Genomic DNA, 19905 nt, shown 5'->3' on the forward strand with positions numbered 1-19905 from the left:
TTTACCATTCTTTCGGTTACACTATATAAATCCATGCCGGTTGCATGGATTTATATAGTGTGACCAAGTTGTCAAGCACTTTCCAAGTGATGCTAAAATCATTTGGAAAGCGCTTGTCAACCCACATGTGGAAATGCCAGTGAAGAACGCTTCACATCCGCATGTCCCTGGCAGGAAAAACGCATGTACAATCCGCATGTACAATCCACATGCGTTTTTTTCTGCCTGCGAGAAGCTCAGGAAAAATCTGAAGCATTTCTGCATCGTGGGCACATAGCCTTAAAAGTAGTTAGTTTTGCTCAGTTCTGTGCAGGACATTTGTTTTAATGTTGCAGGGTTTCATGTCACAGAAATTGCAACTACTCACACTTGCCTACTTGCTAGTAGAAGGTAGTACCATCAAAGAAACCTAGGCCATATGCGCCTTGGTTTAAATGGAAGAAAAAATAGAAAGACACATAAAATTAATTATTATTTATTTCAACAGTTTAAAATAGAAACAGGATTAAAAAACAGGTGCCCTCAGAATACATAACAAACATATTCCCTTAGCTAAACAAATACAGTGGTGGGGGGCCCTATATCAAAAAGGGTCAAAAGGTATATTACAACTAATAAATATTGTGCACAATTCCTAAAAAAAGGGGACTAATAATGATATAATAATTTGATAATTTAATGTCGGTAAATAGTACAACCTGCAGATAAGTAAAGTGCAAATGTGCCTGAAACAGTATCAAAATATGTAAATTAATATATATATATATATATATATATATATATATATATATATATATCCTAAGTCAAATTATAAATAAATATATAAAGTGAAAAAGTGCATAAAGAGATTAGTGCATACAAAAATACACTTGCAGGTGTACCAGAAGAACAAAGGTAGTGCAATAATTGTAATTATATCTTATGCATCCCATTTAGCAAGTGCTAACAACAAGACCTGTCAGGTGGATGCATAGAAATAAAAGCACAGAAGTAATGTGTACACCTCAAAAGAGATTACTTACATAATGACCACCAAGGGAATAGCAAGGGGAGATATGCCGTCCTAAACCCCGACGCCGCCGTTTCGCCTGTAGCTTTTTCAAAGGGGCGTGTACTGATGTGAGTCCAGGTGCAACTATATATCCGTGGACAACAGCTGTGTTTAATTAACATAGTGACCCCATGGGATTGGAGTACTAATGGCGCATGTGTAGGTTACTAGGTAACTCATTCATAAACGGGAGCTTCCGTTGTCTAGCGTGTGACACGCAAGCGTGGAACGCATGCTGTGTCTATTGCGCAAGACCGGAAGTTCAATGAGCCCTTTCGCACACAAGCGCACTCTCCAATTACAAGATCCCCATATAATAGTGGCGGTGTTCAAAGAAGGCGTGGTGTACTGAAGAAAGATACGTTGTCACAGCAAGTGAATACAATCAAAAGATAATATATAAAAAAGTGGAAGGAAGGATATGATAAAAAAAAAAAAAAAATAGAATGTGCATAGTGAAATAATATTAATAGTAATAAATGATTTGATATAATAATATAATATAATAAAGATAATAAAAATTATACACAAACACAATAATATAAGGTCCCAATTTAAGACTGGACGATTCGTCAGATATTCATTAATGTTCTTTCTTGTATATGGACCTCCAGGTCTACATCCACTCTCCAAGCGAAGAACCCCGAAGACACCACACACAGAAAGGGAGACCACCAGCACCCAGGCCAACCAAGAACCAGCAACAAATCCACACGGCACAAGGACCAGCACCAAGGTAAGAACTATATAACAATAAAGGATTAAAATCAATAACAATAAAAGACGGAAATAAAAAACGCTTCAATATGATAAGGAGATTTATAAGAACCAAAATGTCTTCAATAATTCCATACAGGAAAAGGAAAGGCAAAAAAGCCACAATCTATATAAACTAATAGAAATATATATATATACTAATGGGATTACATAGTTTATAAGGCCGAAAAAAGACAAGCGTCCATCCAGTTCAGCCTATTTCTTGTGCACTGCAGCTATTCCGCAGCGTTGATCCAGGGGAAGGCAACAAAGAACCATGCGGTATAGGCCAATTTACATAATTGAGGAAAAATTCACTTCCCGACACCAATCTGGCAGTCAGATTAAATCCCTGGATTAATTAACTAAGCATAAGATGTAATTTTATTGTTCTCAAGAAAGGCGTCCAGGCCTCTCTTGAACTCTTTAAGTGAGTTGGACATCACCACTTCCTCTCCCAGAGAGTTCCAGAGTCTCACGGCTCTGACCGTAAAGAATCCCCTTCTATGCTGGTGCAGGAACCTCCTTTCCTCCAGACGCATAGTGTGCCCCCTCGTCTTTGTCACCATCCTTGGTATAAACAGGTCATGGGAGAGATCTCTGTACTGCCCCCTGATGTATTTATACATGTTTATGAGGTCTCCCCTAAGCCTTCTCTTTTCCAATGTAAATAGGCCTAATTTTGACAACCTCTCTGGGTATTCTAGTCCCTCCATTCCCTTTATTACCTTAGTCGCCCTCCTTTGTACCCTCTCTAGCTCCAATATGTCTTTCCTGAGCACCGGAGCCCAGAACTGTGCACAATATTCTAAGTGCGGCCTTACCAGCGCTTTATACAGAGGAAGAACAATGTTCTCATCATATGCCCCTATTCCTCTTCTGATGCATGCCATGACTCTATTTGCCTTCGCAGCTGCTGCCTGACACTGGGCACTCCAATTTAATTTGCTATTAACCAAGACGCCCAGGTCCTTCTCCATGTCAGATTTCCCCAACGGTTTCCCATTTAATATGTATGGGTGACTGCTGTTTTTCTTTCCCATGTGCATGACCTTACATTTATCGGCATTGAACCCCATTTGCCATTTTTTGGCCCAACTCTCCAATTTATCTAAATCCTCCTGTAGCTGTGCCCTATCCTCATCTGTATTAACTACTTTACAAAGTTTAGTATCATCTGCAAATATTGCTATTTTACTATGCAACCCTTCCACTAGATCATTAATATATTAAATAATATAGGGCCCAAGACAGACCCTTGAGGCACCCCGATAGTAACCCTGACACACCCTGAGCTTACTCCATTGATAACCACCCTCTGCTTTCTATCACTCAGCCAGCTATTTACCCACTTGCACACATTATCCCCCAGACCAAGCATTCTCATTTTATATACCAACCCTTTGTGTGGCACGGTATCAAACGCTTTGGAGAAGTCAAGGTATACAACATCCACTGACTCTCCCCGGTCCAGCTGTGAGCTCACCTCCTCGTAGAAGGCAATCAGGTTTGTTTGGCAGGAGCGATCCCTCATGAATCCATGTTGATATGGAGTTAGACAGTTATTATCATTAAGATATTCTACAATAGCATCTCTGAGAGATCCTTCAAACAATTTACCCACAACAGACGTTAAGCTGACTGGTCTATAGTTCCCAGGGTCACCTTTAGACCCCTTTTTGAATATTGGTACCACATTTGCTTGGCGCCAGTCTAGTGGGACAGTCCCTGTCCATAAAGAGTGCTTGAATATAACATACAGCGGTCTGTCTATCACATTACTTAATTCTTTTAGTACCCGGGGGTGTATGCCATCTGGGCCTGGTGACTTGTCTATTTTGATATTATTTAGGCGTTTCTGAACTTCCTCCTGGGTTAGGTGGGTGATATTTAGCGGAGGGTTTACTTTATCACTCTGCATTTCCTCCGATAAATTGTTTTCTTTTGTGAAAACAGTGGAGAAGAAGCTATTGAGTAGGTTTGCTTTACCCTCATCGCCCTCTATGATTTTACCCAGGTTATTTTTCAATGGGCCAACTCCATCAGTTTTAATCCTTTTACTGTTTATATAGTTAAAGAACAGTTTGGGATTCGTTTTACTTTCCTTGGCAATTAGTCTCTCTGTCTCCTCTTTTGCTATTCTTATTTGTTTCTTACAGATTTTGTTTTTTTCCCTATAAGATATTAGCGCTTCCTCGCTGCCTTCTTGTTTAAGTTTACCGAAAGCCCTTTTTTTGTTTTTCATTGCCCTCCTGACTTCCTTATTTAGCCACGTATTAAGGGACAATTAATAATACGTATTATATATATATTAATGGGAATAAAGGAACAATGGTGATATATTTATTGGAAGCATATAAGTTTGTGACCTTTTGTGGTATACTAATTATTACTGTTTTTTGAACAGATGGTCTTATAACGCTAATGGATCTTAAAGCCAGGGAGACAGCCTGGAAATCCAAAGCTTTGGACATTTTTAAACAGGGCCCTCTGGGCGCTTCATATGAATCTACTAGGGAAAATCGTGATCTTATGCAGCAATATAGAAACGCAGTTCAGAAAAAAATTAAAATCTGGTGGAATAGGGCTTCTTTGGAGAACTACTATGAGCAAAAGATTATCCCCAGAGGGCTTAGAGTGCAAGTATATAACTCGTTTGATTTAGAGGACATTGAATTAATCAATAGATGGAAAACAGCAGCTACGACCTGCTCTCTGGAGTTTTTAAAAATCATTATAGATAAAAATACTCTCTCGTTGAATGCCCTAAATAAAACCATTGATGATTTGCATAAAAGCCTACAAAAGGAAATTAATATTGATAAACTTGCGACATATCTTAAAACTATTGAAGATGACATCGATAAGTGGGAATTGGACATCAGTAAAATTAATCATAAAAAGTATTTGCGTGACGTACAGGATTATGAGACTGACAGTGTCTTTAAGTGGCAGTTGCCCAAAAAGAAGAGCTATAATCAAAAAAATGCAACCCTCTCCATCTTTGAGGCATCTGGTTCTGAGAGTAGCATTTCTTGTAGTGAAAGTGAAGGGAACTCTGAATATACTAGGCCCATTACAAGAACGCAACAAAAGAAGTATGCAGAAATATTTTCCAAGAGACCGACTAGGAAACAAAATGATCGATTAAAGGTAGTAAACCTTTCTAATTTTCCTTTAACTGATATCCAAGAGAAAGTTTTAGAAAAGGGCTTAACTTTTTCTCCATCCTCACACCTAGACCAATTCACGGTGGTGAAGGACCTTCATTTATTTGCCCGAAAAATCATCCTTCAAAAACTTCATTTCAAACCTGAATTGGACGTGATGTTCCCCACTGAACTTGAGAAACAAGCCTTAAGGGATCTTGAAGATCTTGAGGCTGAAAATATGTTAAAAGATGGAGGTAGGTTTCCTATGTCCTTGATCCAAAGATCAAAGGTTTTTCCCCCTTTGTCTACCTGTTCGGCCGTTGACATCTTTACTAAGATGGTAGCGGCCGATATTGAATCACTCTCATCCAGTCCTTGGATTAGATCAAATATGAATAGGGATGAGAAGATGGCCTTGCAGGGATTGCAAAATTTACCTGATGTGGTTATAAAGCCTGCTGACAAAGGTGGTAACCTTGTCATCTGGCCTAACCACTCATATGAAAAACAGGCTGCCAAGATATTAGATTTCCCGGGATGCTATCAAAAATTAACATTCAATCCTTTGTCTCAGTACCAAGTTCAGCTGATTGAAATATTGGAGAAAGCATTTATGGATAATATTATTCCGAAAAGGTTGGTTGATTTGATTAAGAAAACCAAACCTAAATTATCCACCTTTTATCTTTTACCTAAGCTCCACAAAGATCAGTTGGATCCACCTGGGAGACCTATTATTTCTGGAAATGGCAGCCTGTGTGACAGTATATGTACCATTTTGGATTATTACCTTCAGCCGTTGGTGCATACTCTCCCATCATATATTAAAGATTCTACAGAAGCCCTCAAAAGATTGGACTCCATACAATTAGAATCAGGGTCTGTTATGGTGACGACTGACGTTGAGGCCTTGTACTCTTCAATTAAGCATGTGGATGGCTTGAAGGCAGTATCAGTGTTTTTGAGTGAGAGCAACATAGACAAATCTATGTCGGCCCTAATCCTAATTTTACTCCAATTTGTACTAGAACATAATGTGTTTACTTTTAACAAGAAGATATATCTCCAGAAATGGGGTACTGCAATGGGGTCTTCTTGTGCCCCCTCCTATGCAAACCTGTTTCTGGGGTTATGGGAAAGGTACCTTTTTCACAATGATGAAGTCGATGGCATTCACCTGGTCCAGGGGTGGATGCGCTATATTGATGATATTTTGTTCATCTGGGAAGGTACCATTCCCCAGTTGGAAGTATTCATGGAGCAACTTAACAGGAATAACCTTAACATCAAACTCACCTATCAATACGGTAGAGAAGTTAATTTTTTGGATCTTCATATTACCAGCTCCCTTCATGGTCATATCATGACTGATATATACAGAAAGGCAACTGCCACTAATTCGATCCTACACAGTACTTCTTCTCATCCCCCCTCAACTATTAGGGGAATTCCAATTGGACAGTTCCTTAGGTTGAGGAGGATTTGTACTACTAAAGAATCTTTTCAAAAACAATCACAGGAGCTGACGAGACGATTTAAAAATCGGGGTTACAGCAACAGAAACATCAAAGCTGGTTATAAAAGAGCAGTTAGTACTAGTAGGGAACAGCTTCTTTATGGCTATCGAGGGATGAATACGCCTAGCCCGGATCAGGGTCAAATAAGATTCATAACTGACTACAATACACAGTGGTGTGAACTATTTGGGATCATTAAAAAACATTGGCAGGTATTAATGACAGATCCTGTATTACATAAAATTTTGCCCCCTATGCCATCTATGGTTGCAAGAAGATCCAAAAATTTGAAGGATCTCTTAGTCCATAGCCACTATGAAAAAGGGCCCCGTCCCCGATCAAAGACTAAGCTTGGCTTTTTCAAATGCAGTAAGTGCAAAGCCTGCAAAAATATGGTTGATGGCAGAGAGTTCACCAACTATGACAACACTAGGACCTTTGAAATTAGGAAACAATTGTCATGCAATTCTAAAGGGGTCATATATTATGCCTTATGCCCCTGTGAGAAAATCTATGTCGGCCTCACTACTCGTGAGTTAAAGGTAAGAACACGTGAACATGTTTTGGACATAGAGAAATCCGCTCTGAGTGAGGAAATAGTTGGTCTTCGCACTCTCCCCAGACATTTTAAATTGTGTCATAATAGCGATCCTAGTGGCCTAAAAATTAAAGCTATTGATCAAATTGAATTGGGTATTAGGGGAGGCGACCTTGGTCAAGCCCTGGCCAGGCTTGAGAGCAGATGGATTTTTAGGCTTGGGACACTGTCTCCCCAGGGACTGAATGAGCAGTTTGGCTTTGGGGCCTTTTTATAAATTTATACTGATAATAATATTTAGGTATTTGTATATCCGCTTATTCTATTTTTATGAATTTATACTAATAATAATATTTAGGTATTTGTATATCTGTTTTTTCTATTTTTATACTAAATTATAATACACTTATAGGCCCTTTATTCCAATTATCTTTATTATAAATCATCTCATTTTTCTATCAAGTGATTGACTTGATTGACCTCTGTCATATGTATTATCAATTGTTCCTTTATTCCCATTAATATATATATAATACGTATTATTAATTGTCCCTTTAATCCCATTAGTATATATATATATTTCTATTAGTTTATATAGATTGTGGCTTTTTTGCCTTTCCTTTTCCTGTATGGAATTATTGAAGACATTTTGGTCCTTATAAATTTCCTTATCATATTGAAGCGTTTTTTATTTCCGTCTTTTATTGTTATTGATTTTAATCCTTTATTGTTATATAGTTCTTACCTTGGTGCTGGTCCTTGTGCCGTGTGGATTTGTTGCTGGTTCTTGGTTGGCCTGGGTGCTGGTGGTCTCCCTTTCTGTGCGTGGTGTCTTCGGGGTTCTTCGCTTGGAGAGTGGATGTAGACCTGGAGGTCCATATACAAGAAAGAACATTAATGAATATCTGACGAATCGTCCAGTCTTAAATTGGGACCTTATATTATTGTGTTTGTGTATAATAATTTTTATCATTATTATATTATATTATTATATCAAATCATTTATTACTATTAATATTATTTCACTATGCACATTCTATTTTTTTTTTTTTTATCATATCCTTCCTTCCACTTTTTTATATATTATCTTTTGATTGTATTCACTTGCTGTGACAACGTATCTTTCTTCAGTACACCACGCCTTCTTTGAACACCGCCACTATTATATGGGGATCTTGTGTCTTTTGATTGTATTCACTTGCTGTGACAACGTATCTTTCTTCAGTACACCACGCCTTCTTTGAACACCGCCACTACTATATGGGGATCTTGTAATTGGAGAGTGCGCTTGTGTGCGAAAGGGCTCATTGAACTTCCGGTCTTGCGCAATAGACACAGCATGCGTTCCACGCTTGCGTGTCACGCGCTAGACAACGGAAGCTCCCGTTTATGAATGAGTTACCTAGTAACCTACACATGCGCCATTAGTACTCCAATCCCATGGGGTCACTATGTTAATTAAACACAGCTGTTGTCCACGGATATATAGTTGCACCTGGACTCACATCAGTACACGCCCCTTTGAAAAAGCTACAGGCGAAACGGCGTCGTCGGGGTTTAGGACGGCATATCTCCCCTTGCTATTCCCTTGGTGGTCATTATGTAAGTAATCTCTTTTGAGGTGTACACATTACTTCTGTGCTTTTATTTCTATGCATCCACCTGACAGGTCTTGTTGTTAGCACTTGCTAAATGGGATGCATAAGATATAATTACAATTATTGCACTACCTTTGTTCTTCTGGTACACCTGCAAGTGTATTTTTGTATGCACTAATCTCTTTATGCACTTTTTCACTTTATATATTTATTTATAATTTGACTTAGGATATATATATATATTAATTTACATATTTTGATACTGTTTCAGGCACGTTTGCACTTTACTTATCTGCAGGTTGTACTATTTACCGATATTAAATTATCAAATTATTATATCATTATTAGTCCCCTTTTTTTAGGAATTGTGCACAATATTTATTAGTTGTAATATACCTTTTGACCCTTTTTGATATAGGGCCCCCCACCACTGTATTTGTTTAGCTAAGGGAATATGTTTGTTATGTATTCTGAGGGCACCTGTTTTTTAATCCTGTTTCTATTTTAAACTGTTGAAATAAATAATAATTAATTTTATGTGTCTTTCTATTTTTTCTTCCATTTAAACCAAGGCGCATATGGCCTAGGTTTCTTTGATGGTGATATATTTATTGGAAGCATATAAGTTTGTGACCTTTTGTGGTATAGTAGAAGGTAGTGCAGTAATTACTTTCATTTTTTCATACTTTTCATTGTTCTGCTGCTCACTAACTGCCCAACATATACTGTACATCATCTCCAAAGTCATAGATGAAGAATGGTAAGTCAGTGAGAATTCAAGATAGCAGGAAGAGAAGCAGAAGATATACACCAAGGACATGCTCACGTGACTGCATATGACTATAAATCATACCATACCTCCCAACTGTTTAAGAGCAGAAAGAAGAACAAATCAGGCAGCGCATGTAACTCCTAGCCACATCCATTTACCATTTTTTTCTACTCTGGTAGAAGGAGATGTCAGAGTCAGTGAGGGACATTCAGCAGACCTTGAAATTGCAGGGCATAGACCCAAATCTGTGATTGTCCCGCTGTATCCGGGACGTTTTGGTCTAAAAATGATGAGATCAATTCATGGTCTAGCATCCAGGTCGGTGGTACCTGACAGCTGGAAGGGAGGCCCACGAATATCTTATCTTCCAGCATCCCTGGCATGGCTTTTGATTAGCTAGGGCTAGCGCAACGTCATCTGTGCATCCTGCTCATCTCTAGTTGGGACCTATGGATTTATTTTTTGCTCATTCATTCAGTGTGAACAACTAGAACTTTCTCATTTTTACATTAGCTTCACTATATGACCTCTGGCTTTTTTGTGTCTCTAAGACTGTGTTCACACGTAGCGTAAATAGTGTGTTTTTTGCTTTCTGCAGGTGTCCGCCCCAAACTACACAATAACAATAATCTTTGTTGCATTTTTGCTTATTTTTTCATGCCTTTTCCCCCTTATCTGATGCATTTTTGGTGCAGATGTGGAGCAGCATTTTTAAGTGTTTTTTTATAGTAAAGAAATGCTTTGATTCTGCACTTAAAGTGCACCTGTCAGCAGGATTGTGCTCAGTAAACTACATACACTGTCAGGTGGGCGAAATTACACTGAGCAATATGATACCTTGGTAGATGAACTCCATCTTGTGGTTCTGGTGTAATCTTTACTTTCAGTTTGGAGATAATGATATGCTTGTGCTCCGGGGCGGCTTGTGGTGGGCACTCTATCTGGTGCTCTGCTTACATATTCAGTTACATGCTCTTATGACAGCTCGCTGTGCCTTACCTGACCGGCCTATTTTACCTAGCCCCGCACTACTAGATGCATTACGTAAAATAGGAGGCAGGTCAGTGAAGGCACAGAGAGCTGTCATAAGAGCATACAGATGAATATGTAACTCTTTTTTTTTTGTATATTGCTCATTCCCAGTGTGAAAATATGCAGTGCTTACAAGCTCTTTCTTACTGAGCTTGTAAGCAATGCCATGAGGCTGACCATTATGACTGGAGTACACTGTAATAGTGAAATATAATTGCATTTAATTCATGTAAAGTAAAAATAGAGTGAAGAACAAACAAATGTGCAAAATGTAAACTGAGCCTTAAAAAGTCTAATGATTTACCTTGATTTTACTCATCACAATGGATCTCCATTTGGCCAGTGGATCATCAGTTATCTGCGTATGACTCACTTTTAAGCAATATGAAGTGTTGGAGACCACCTCAGGTGGCATAGTGTGGTCTATGCCTATTATGGACACAGGTGTATGAGGAGTATTTATCACTTGATGTTTTATTAACTGAAAATAAATTAAATCAATAACAAATTATTAAAAATTATAACAATTATAACTTCCTACTTTAAAAAAATGTCTGTTTGAAGATTCTATAACATATTATACGGTGATGTTTTTTTTTTTAAAACGTAGTAATGTTTATCTTATCAATTAACTGGGCAAGTTATCAAATATACACAATATAGGTGATCTCTTACTTATTGCTGGGGGTCTCCCACCGATCCTGAAAATGGTATTTTGAAATCCACTCCCTACAATGTTTATGGGACCTACAGAAATTGCTTAGTGCTATTCAATCACATTGGTCCCATAAACAATGAATGAATGTGCGGCCAATGGGTCCAATGGGGTCCCAGCAGTTGGACCCCAGTGATCAGCAAGGTATCACCTATCCAATGAAGAGGTGATAACTTGTCCAGTTGAGAATAATTCTTTACCTGTTTTAACTGTATGCCATGGCACATTATAAGTATATGGCATACCTTTCGATGAACAAAAAAATGTATACCACAAAATTTAAAGCCTAGTGTAGCACCCTGAGGATTCGGCTGCTACAGGGGTATTGCACCTCAAACCAGAGGTGTGATATTCCACTCCCGGGTAAGGATGGAGTGTGGATCTGAGCTCGGTAGGCTGCATGCACTACACACATCCCATTTCCGAGGAGCAGACCGACGGTACTCCCACTTAGAAATGTGCAGGTACGACCGAGTCTGTTCCTGGCTGGAGTGGGAGGGGGGTGGTACATCCCAAGTAGTGTAGGGGCAGATAGGGGGAGCAGCCTGGGTAAAGATAGGAGCTCATTGGGTGCTGGTCGCCTGAGCTCACACATAGAGGGTGTATATAAGGTGGGCACCATCAGAGATCAGGGTCAGTCAGTCAGTCAGTCTGTCAGAGCAGAGCAGAGGAAGAGGAGCAGAGAAGCCCTAGAGAGAGAGAGAGAGAGGAGAAAGAAGGAAAGACCCAGAGAGGGGACAAAGAGAGGACTCTGAGAGCCCAAATTCAAGCTACGGGTGAAGAGTCGGCATCAGGGTACCGGAACCCAAGCTGGTGGGGGCAAAAACACACCCCAGCCAGAGACCGGAGGCCGTGGGCAGCGTCTGCCACGGCCACCCACCACATCCACCACGAAGGCATACCACGTGGAGGGTCAGGGAACCCAAGGCCAAGGGTCACCCAACAGAAGGCCCGAGGGAGCTGGACCTGGGTGGATCAATAGTGGGGACGGCCAGAGAAAGGACAGAAGGAGAGCTCAGGGTCACGCTCCGGACTCGCTTGGGGGTTGGCTGGATCCAGGACCTGGTGGACGCAGCACGGCTCGGGAGGTCACTTGAAGCTGGAGTGACCGGAACATCAGCAGTGAGTAAATACCCTAAACTGCACAACCCGACTCTGTCTTCCTTTAACACCTATGCTGCACCACCACAACCCCCATCCTCTGCACCTGACCCCCTGAGGCTATACCCCACCCGTTGGGGGTTATACCACCAAAAGCTGCACCTACACCATCAGCCTCAGCGGACCCTGCTGCAGCGGCGGCCATAGTGACCGCAATACAACGGGTGGCGTAGTCGACAATAAAGAACTTATAACATCTGTAGGACTGCCACATACAACTGAGTTTGACACCCTGGGCACGGACCGGGTCACAGCCACTCGGAAGACTACAACTCCCATCTGATCCGGCTCCGGATATTCCCCTTAAAGAATATGGCCCAGGGGGCGCGTCAACTTTGGCGTAGTCGGCAGGATTACGTGCCCGCAACACTCGGGTACTGCGTGCCTGAAGAAAAGAGCAAGTTTACCTCAAAAAGAAGTCTCCTGCCGGTTCCGGAGGGTCCCCGCCATCGGACTCCATCACAGGTCGATTCCCGCCGGTTGTCCGCCATTAACAGCGTTTTCCCGCCATCTGCAGAGTTTCCCGCCACTGGGAAGCGATTCCCGCCATTTCCAAAGGTTTCCCGCCTTGGAAGAGCGGACGCCATTATGGGCGTGCCAGAGGGTGGCAGGAAGCCACCTCCCATCGTGGGCCAGGACCGAAAATGGCGCCAAAAGTGGAAACCGCCCCCACCAACAGAGACTGTGGTGCTAGAGGTGTCTGTCAGCGTGAAAGAACAGCCCCTGGAGCTGACAGTCACCAAGTGGCCCCGGGACCGCCCTCGAAGGGGGAGGAGACGAAAGGAGAGAACAAAGATGGGTGTCGCTTGGAGCAGTCTAGAGCGAGCGCACCCGGAGGCAAGAAGCCGGGAGAAGAATATCGGAGGAGCTTACCCGGAGATGGCGAGAAAGCAGAGCAGCACCGGCCCGTTGGCCAGGAGCCTGCTAGAAACAGAGGAGGGAGAGCAGAGCAGCACCGGCCCGCTGGCCAGGAGCCTGCTGGAAGCAACTGTAGGAGAGCAGAGCAGCACCGACCCGCTGGTCAGGAGCCTGCTGGAAACAACGACCCCACTAGGACTAGTGGAGGTCCTAGCACAGCTCCCCCGAGACCGGGAGTGTGCACAGACCGCTCTGGAGGGCCTCGCAAGGAGGATGGCCCGGGTGCAGCGAGAGACGTTGGCGGAGTGGAGCCGTGAGATGGCCCAGCAGACCGAGACCCGTCAGCGGAGCACGCCACCCAAGACGAGGAGACCGACCGCCTCTGAGGATGGCGCGGGAGGACTGAAGGCCGGAGACGGCGCCGAGAAGGGAGCCGAACGAGTGGAGGCAGGTAAAGGGGACGTCTATACCCCAAACCGGGAAACCGCGAACCTGCCCCAGCTCCCCGTCGCAGAGCCCGAAGTCTATCCTGCCGTGCCCGTCGCTGCAACGTCACCGCCGCAGACTAGGCCTCAAACGGGAGCCGCGACCCCTGTGACGTCACACGCCTCGACCCCGAGCGTGACCAAGCAGGAAGTACCACCAGCCTGGTCGCAAGGCCTAGTACCCCCGGGCGCCGCAATACCAACAGCGCCCCCTACCTCCGCGGAGCCCCCGGCCTGGTCGCAGGGCCAAGTAGCCCAGGGCGCCGCCGTCCTTACGGTGCCCTTTACCTTCCAGATACCCCAGGCCTGGCCGCAAGGCCCGGGCAACCCGGGCGCTAACACCACCGCGCCCATAAGACCAAGAGTGCCGCATCTGGGAGAGGACCTGTACGCCCAGCATACGTGCCCGGATGGGCAGCCATTTATATGGCCACCGGAGTTTCACCATCCCCGACTCCGGAGAGAGAGACCCCTGGATGAACCCCTGATCCCGGCTCCAAAGCCCGTAAAGAGGATCTCGCCCCCGCTAGCAGAAGCGCAGTTCGAGTGGGACCCCACCGGAGAAGATCTCATGGGGTTCACTCAAGAGACTCGGGCAGCTGCAGCGGAGCATGCTGAGTGCTGCCGCCAACAGCTCGAGGACTTTGAGAGGGAGCGGAGAGAGAGGCGGGTCCGGGAACAGCAAGCTCAAGTAAGGAGCGCGGAGCAGAAGAGCCGGGCCAGGAGAGACCCCCGTGCAGCGCATAGTCCCCGCACCACCGGGACTGTGATAAAGTTTAATATGCAGCATGGGTGGGGCTTCATCCGAGACCACCGCACCCTAGGCGACGTCTTCGTGACCAGGAGAGACGTTGAGTCCCACCTACCGGAGGGACACAGAGGTCGTGACCTTTACATCGGGGACGAGGTCACCTTCACCCGGCACAAGTGTGCCAAAGGACCCTACGCCCTCCATGTGCATCGTCTGACGGAGGAAGAGCTGCGGTGTGAGGAGGAAGAACAAGAGGACCCGGACGGGTCTGAAGCTAGAGCCAAAGGTAACAATAAAGAAAGAGCAGGAGGACACCGTCGTTAAGTACAGCGAAGCAGGAGCTGTATATAGTTGCCCGTCGGGGCACCATAAACTGAAACTGAAACTGTTGCTGTTGCTAAAAATAGTCCCCGTTGGGACCAGCAAGTGTGAACTGTTACCCGTTTAACCCCTAAATCCCACTGACCGAGGACTGAGAGCGGTCATTCCTCCCCAATACCTGGCCGAGGACTGAGAGCGGCCATATCCCTGTATATAGTTGCGCGTCCTAAAGCGCCCCCTACCGGTTTTATAGGAAAACCAGTTTTCTAGAGAGACTGTCGCACTTTACCCGGTCACACGTTGCACAGTGACCGGAGGAGGAGCCAGAGGCGACGAGAATGTTTTATTTGCTAATATATGTTGTTTTATATGTCTTATATGTTTATGAAAAAAAAAAAAAAAAAGAGTATGTTTTTGGTGTTATGTCTTACAGCCCGAGGACGTGCTGTGATTTACCAGGGGGGAATGTAGCACCCTGAGGATTCGGCTGCTACAGGGGTATTGCACCTCAAACCAGAGGTGTGATATTCCACTCCCGGGTAAGGATGGAGTGTGGATCTGAGCTCGGTAGGCTGCATGCACTACACACATCCCATTTCCGAGGAGCAGACCGACGGTACTCCCACTTAGAAATGTGCAGGTACGACCGAGTCTGTTCCTGGCTGGAGTGGGAGGGGGGTGGTACATCCCAAGTAGTGTAGGGGCAGATAGGGGGAGCAGCCTGGGTAAAGATAGGAGCTCATTGGGTGCTGGTCGCCTGAGCTCACACATAGAGGGTGTATATAAGGTGGGCACCATCAGAGATCAGGGTCAGTCAGTCAGTCAGTCTGTCAGAGCAGAGCAGAGGAAGAGGAGCAGAGAAGCCCTAGAGAGAGAGAGAGAGGAGAAAGAAGGAAAGACCCAGAGAGGGGACAAAGAGAGGACTCTGAGAGCCCAAATTCAAGCTACGGGTGAAGAGTCGGCATCAGGGTACCGGAACCCAAGCTGGTGGGGGCAAAAACACACCCCAGCCAGAGACCGGAGGCCGTGGGCAGCGTCTGCCACGGCCACCCACCACATCCACCACGAAGGCATACCACGTGGAGGGTCAGGGAACCCAAGGCCAAGGGTCACCCAACAGAAGGCCCGAGGGAGCTGGACCTGGGTGGATCAATAGTGGGGACGGCCAGAGAAAGGACAGAAGGAGAGCTCAGGGTCACGCTCCGGACTCGCTTGGGGGTTGGCTGGATCCAGGACCTGGTGGACGCAGCACGGCTCGGGAGGTCACTTGAAGCTGGAGTGACCGGAACATCAGCAGTGAGTAAATACCCTAAACTGCACAACCCGACTCTGTCTTCCTTTAACACCTATGCTGCACCACCACAACCCCCATCCTCTGCACCTGACCCCCTGAGGCTATACCCCACCCGTTGGGGGTTATACCACCAAAAGCTGCACCTACACCATCAGCCTCAGCGGACCCTGCTGCAGCGGCGGCCATAGTGACCGCAATACAACGGGTGGCGTAGTCGACAATAAAGAACTTATAACATCTGTAGGACTGCCACATACAACTGAGTTTGACACCCTGGGTACGGACCGGGTCACAGCCACTCGGAAGACTACAACTCCCATCTGATCCGGCTCCGGATATTCCCCTTAAAGAATATGGCCCAGGGGGCGCGTCACTAGCATGGTATAACAATGAAAAAAACAATCTATACATGTCTACTGATCCCCTGTGATGCCCTGTTACCGTAGAGCTAATCTTACTTTCTCTATCCTGGAGGTTTTCTCCTACCTGTCCTTCCGTAGCCATCTCTTCTTGGAATATTTGGGTTTGATTCTCAAATTGCGTCTGGGCAATTTCTAAGCTGCCAGTTTGATATGAAGTCTCCACAGAATGGGCAGAAATCTCTAGCTGTGTGTCTGTCTGCATGTGACAGTGTTCTCCTTGGTTTGGATTATTTTGGATTATAGCAAGATTTCTAGAAATGGAGAACACCACTTCACTACTCTCTACTTTTTCTTCACATCTTTCCTGCTGTCTCTGTCTATCCCCTCTGCAATATTCATCCACAATTGTCTCCTGTATTTGTTGATTGTTCATGCTTTGATCATTTATTGCTTCGTAGTTTTCAGTCTTTGTTGAAATGTCCATCATAGTCCCATATCCATTTCTATTAATGTCACTACTTCTATTGATTTCTTCAGCTGTCATCTTTAGTGACACTGGAGCCTGAGAAGACAACTTCAATAGAAAAGATCAGCAGATTCATTTATCCAAGCAAGTCCTATTCACATTGGCTAATATTTAAAGAGGACTATTTACCAATTGTTGTATGTTAAACTGGCTACATCATGATAAAGTGGCTGAAAAGCAGAATAGAACTTAGATTTACCTTTTTTTATTTCTAGTCCCCATTGTGGAAATATTGGCTTTCAGAGGTTAGGACTAGTGATGATCGAGCCAGTATTTGCGGTATGCTGGGCATCTATGCTTAAGCCGCCGCGGCTGCAAGTGTCACATGCAGTGTGACGCATGCAGGGATTGCCTGTTTGTTAGGCAATCCTTGCATGTATCACAGCTGTCTAACACCCGTGACACATGCAGCCGCGGCGGTACTAACATAGATGCAGAGCACGCCGCAAAGGGTTAACAATACACGGTCGATCATCACTAGTTAGGACATCTAAAATTCTAATTTCCTCTTCAACAATGGGGTGTTAACAGAAATTCTTCTTTGGGGTGTTGACATTGCACAATCATAACATCATAAAGGTAGACTGCCTTGACATTGCCCAATCATAACATAATAAAGGAAGACAGCAAGGTCTTGTAAGGTGGAAATGTTGCTGTCTCCATGTATTACGTGACGTACTAATAAAGAAGAAGATCCTTTTTGCTACCGTGGATGCTGTTGTCGGTCTCTTCACCATTTTATCTTACGGAGGATTGGGATCATCCTTTTTATGGCAGACTTGCAACTTCTACCTCAATATTAATTTATTTGTGGTGAGGTGCTGCCTTGCACTTGCTATTTTATTGCTCAATCATAAGTGATATTGAGAGAGCTTCATATGCCAATTTCTCCTTCTCCAAAGGGACATTAGTGGAGATTCTTTTCTGGAGGCATTCACCTTTTCTCCTATATGGCTATGCCCAATCAAAAGAAGGCAGCGTCATACACAATAAAAAACGAAAACTCCACAAGAAAAAGTCAGAACCAGCTTTTTCACTCTTATTTGGGGAGATTAATTGCTGTCATTACAATTGCTGGAGAGGAAGAGAGCTGCCTTGTCATTACATAAAAGGCGCTTGATTTATCCCAGGTATTGGAGAATAATGACCTCATACCTGGGATACGTCCAGAGTATTGCACATGTGACAAATGCTGCTCGCACGATGATCTTCATCACCAATGCAGCTCACCTCTCCTGACGCTGTAATAACATTCATAGTATAAAGGCATGACAGTGCTGGGAGAGAAGAGCTGCACCGGTGAGCAGTGATGTAGATAATGAAATAAGCACATATAACGCTCTGGATAAGGTTATACACATCAGTCTCTGCAGGTCACAGTGAAAAAGTCTGTTCTGACCTTCTCTGGGGGCATTGACTTTTTTCACCCTTTATGTAGCTGTATTGTTATAATTAGGTAATGTCGTTCAGGAAAAAAAGTAAATGCCTCAGAGAAAAATCTCTGTTAATGCCCCCTTAGTTGGGGAGTAAATTAATATCAATATTGTTATTAGACATCCAAAAAATGTAAAAGCCCACAAAGTCCACAAAGTATCAAAAGAAATTTAAAAAAGGAAAACTATCTTATTTAGCTTTTCAAGCCCTTTATCATGGGGTATCCATTTAACATGCAAAAAGTAATGAAAGTATTTTTAAATGGGTTTTCTGATGAAAACAACCCCGGTCCAAAGGTGCCAAAGATGGATGCATTACATGGTCAATTATTTATTTGAATGGCTAGTATGTCATGCTAAATTAAGCCTTTGTAATGACGAGAAACAGGTGCGCCTTCCCATGGCAAAAAGTTGATCGCTAGTTAAAGAAGCTGGGCTCCCAATAATAAGCTGATTATTGAGCCGGCTTCTATTATATAGACATTTAGAAATTATACTAATATTAAATTAAAAGTTCTTACCTTATCTTTGCCAGCTACTTCAAATCTTTGCTCTGCAATATCTTTTACATTCTGCTCAATCTCTTTGCAGGAGATAAATGAGTCAGACCCCTGAGATCTTCCTAATCCTCCATTCAAGGACTCCAATCTTCCAATCAAACTATTTGTGGCTTCCAGTAAAGTGAGGGTTAAATCTCTGAATGACCCCTGGAAATGAAAATAAGTGTTTAGTACTTGATTCATGGTTAAAGACCCTTTACATTGGCCAATATACACTTTTAGAGCCCTTTCACACAGCATTTTTGTCCACATTTGGAACAAAACGGGATTCAGGCCATAGACGATAATGGTGATGACAAAGTCAACGTGTCCTCTGATGTGCATCATTTTGGGGCGTATATGAATATTGGAGGCGGACACTCAGACACAGTCTACTATGGTTAATTGTCCAACTCCAGTAGCCAACAAATGTGGACAAAGACCCTGTGTGAAAGGGCCCTAAGTCTTGGCTCTTTTGGCTGTCGGCTATATCTCTTGACTCCCCATATAGATGCACACTCAGCTCTGACGCTTATCTCATTGAATACAAAAAGATCAGGTAGCTGAAAACCAGCTGCTCAATTCTCGAAGGCCCCATACACATTAAACAGTTGGCTGACCCTGTAGAAAATGTTAGGTTAAGCTGATATACATCTATTGTATATAAACAGCTTTTGGGTTTATTTACATGTGTCAATTTTCTGTTAGGCTTTGGGATTTTTCATAGCCATAACTTTTTAACAAGAATAACATACCTGCAAAAAAAATAAAAATAAAGGAAAGGCAGAGTACCCCTCTATGGACGTTATCCAGCAGTCACCAACAATCGACAAATATGGAGAGTTCGGCAGCCCATCCAGTGAAATGAACCTTATATTAACCCATGCAATATTTCACCTACAAAGAGCTTTTCTCATTTGAGCTTAATCGTTGCATGGGTTAATAAAAGGTTAATTTCACTGGATGTGCAGCACCACTTTGCCCACTCAATTACCATCTTCCGCCCCTCCCGTTATCATGATTAACAGCACTCCACCTGTATTG

General features: G+C 43.5%; 1 protein-coding gene across 1 annotated transcript in view; it reads right to left on the minus strand.

The window, feature by feature from the left end:
• The window catches only part of LOC141167260 (uncharacterized), a 133430-nt gene that overhangs the window by 41108 nt on the left and 72417 nt on the right, over nucleotides 1-19905 (minus strand). Inside the window, exons 13-15 of the mRNA XM_073654696.1 lie at nucleotides 18844-19029; nucleotides 16488-16937; nucleotides 10721-10897 (exon numbers count right to left, since the gene is read on the minus strand). Coding sequence (XP_073510797.1) covers nucleotides 10721-10897; nucleotides 16488-16937; nucleotides 18844-19029 — 813 coding nt within the window. The remainder of the gene's footprint in view (nucleotides 1-10720; nucleotides 10898-16487; nucleotides 16938-18843; nucleotides 19030-19905) is intronic.

The sequence above is a fragment of the Phyllobates terribilis genome, unplaced genomic scaffold, assembly GCF_046119375.1.
Source record: "Phyllobates terribilis strain yellow unplaced genomic scaffold, ASM4611937v1 Scaffold_11__3_contigs__length_659146591, whole genome shotgun sequence".
NCBI classification, from domain to species: domain Eukaryota; kingdom Metazoa; phylum Chordata; class Amphibia; order Anura; family Dendrobatidae; genus Phyllobates; species Phyllobates terribilis.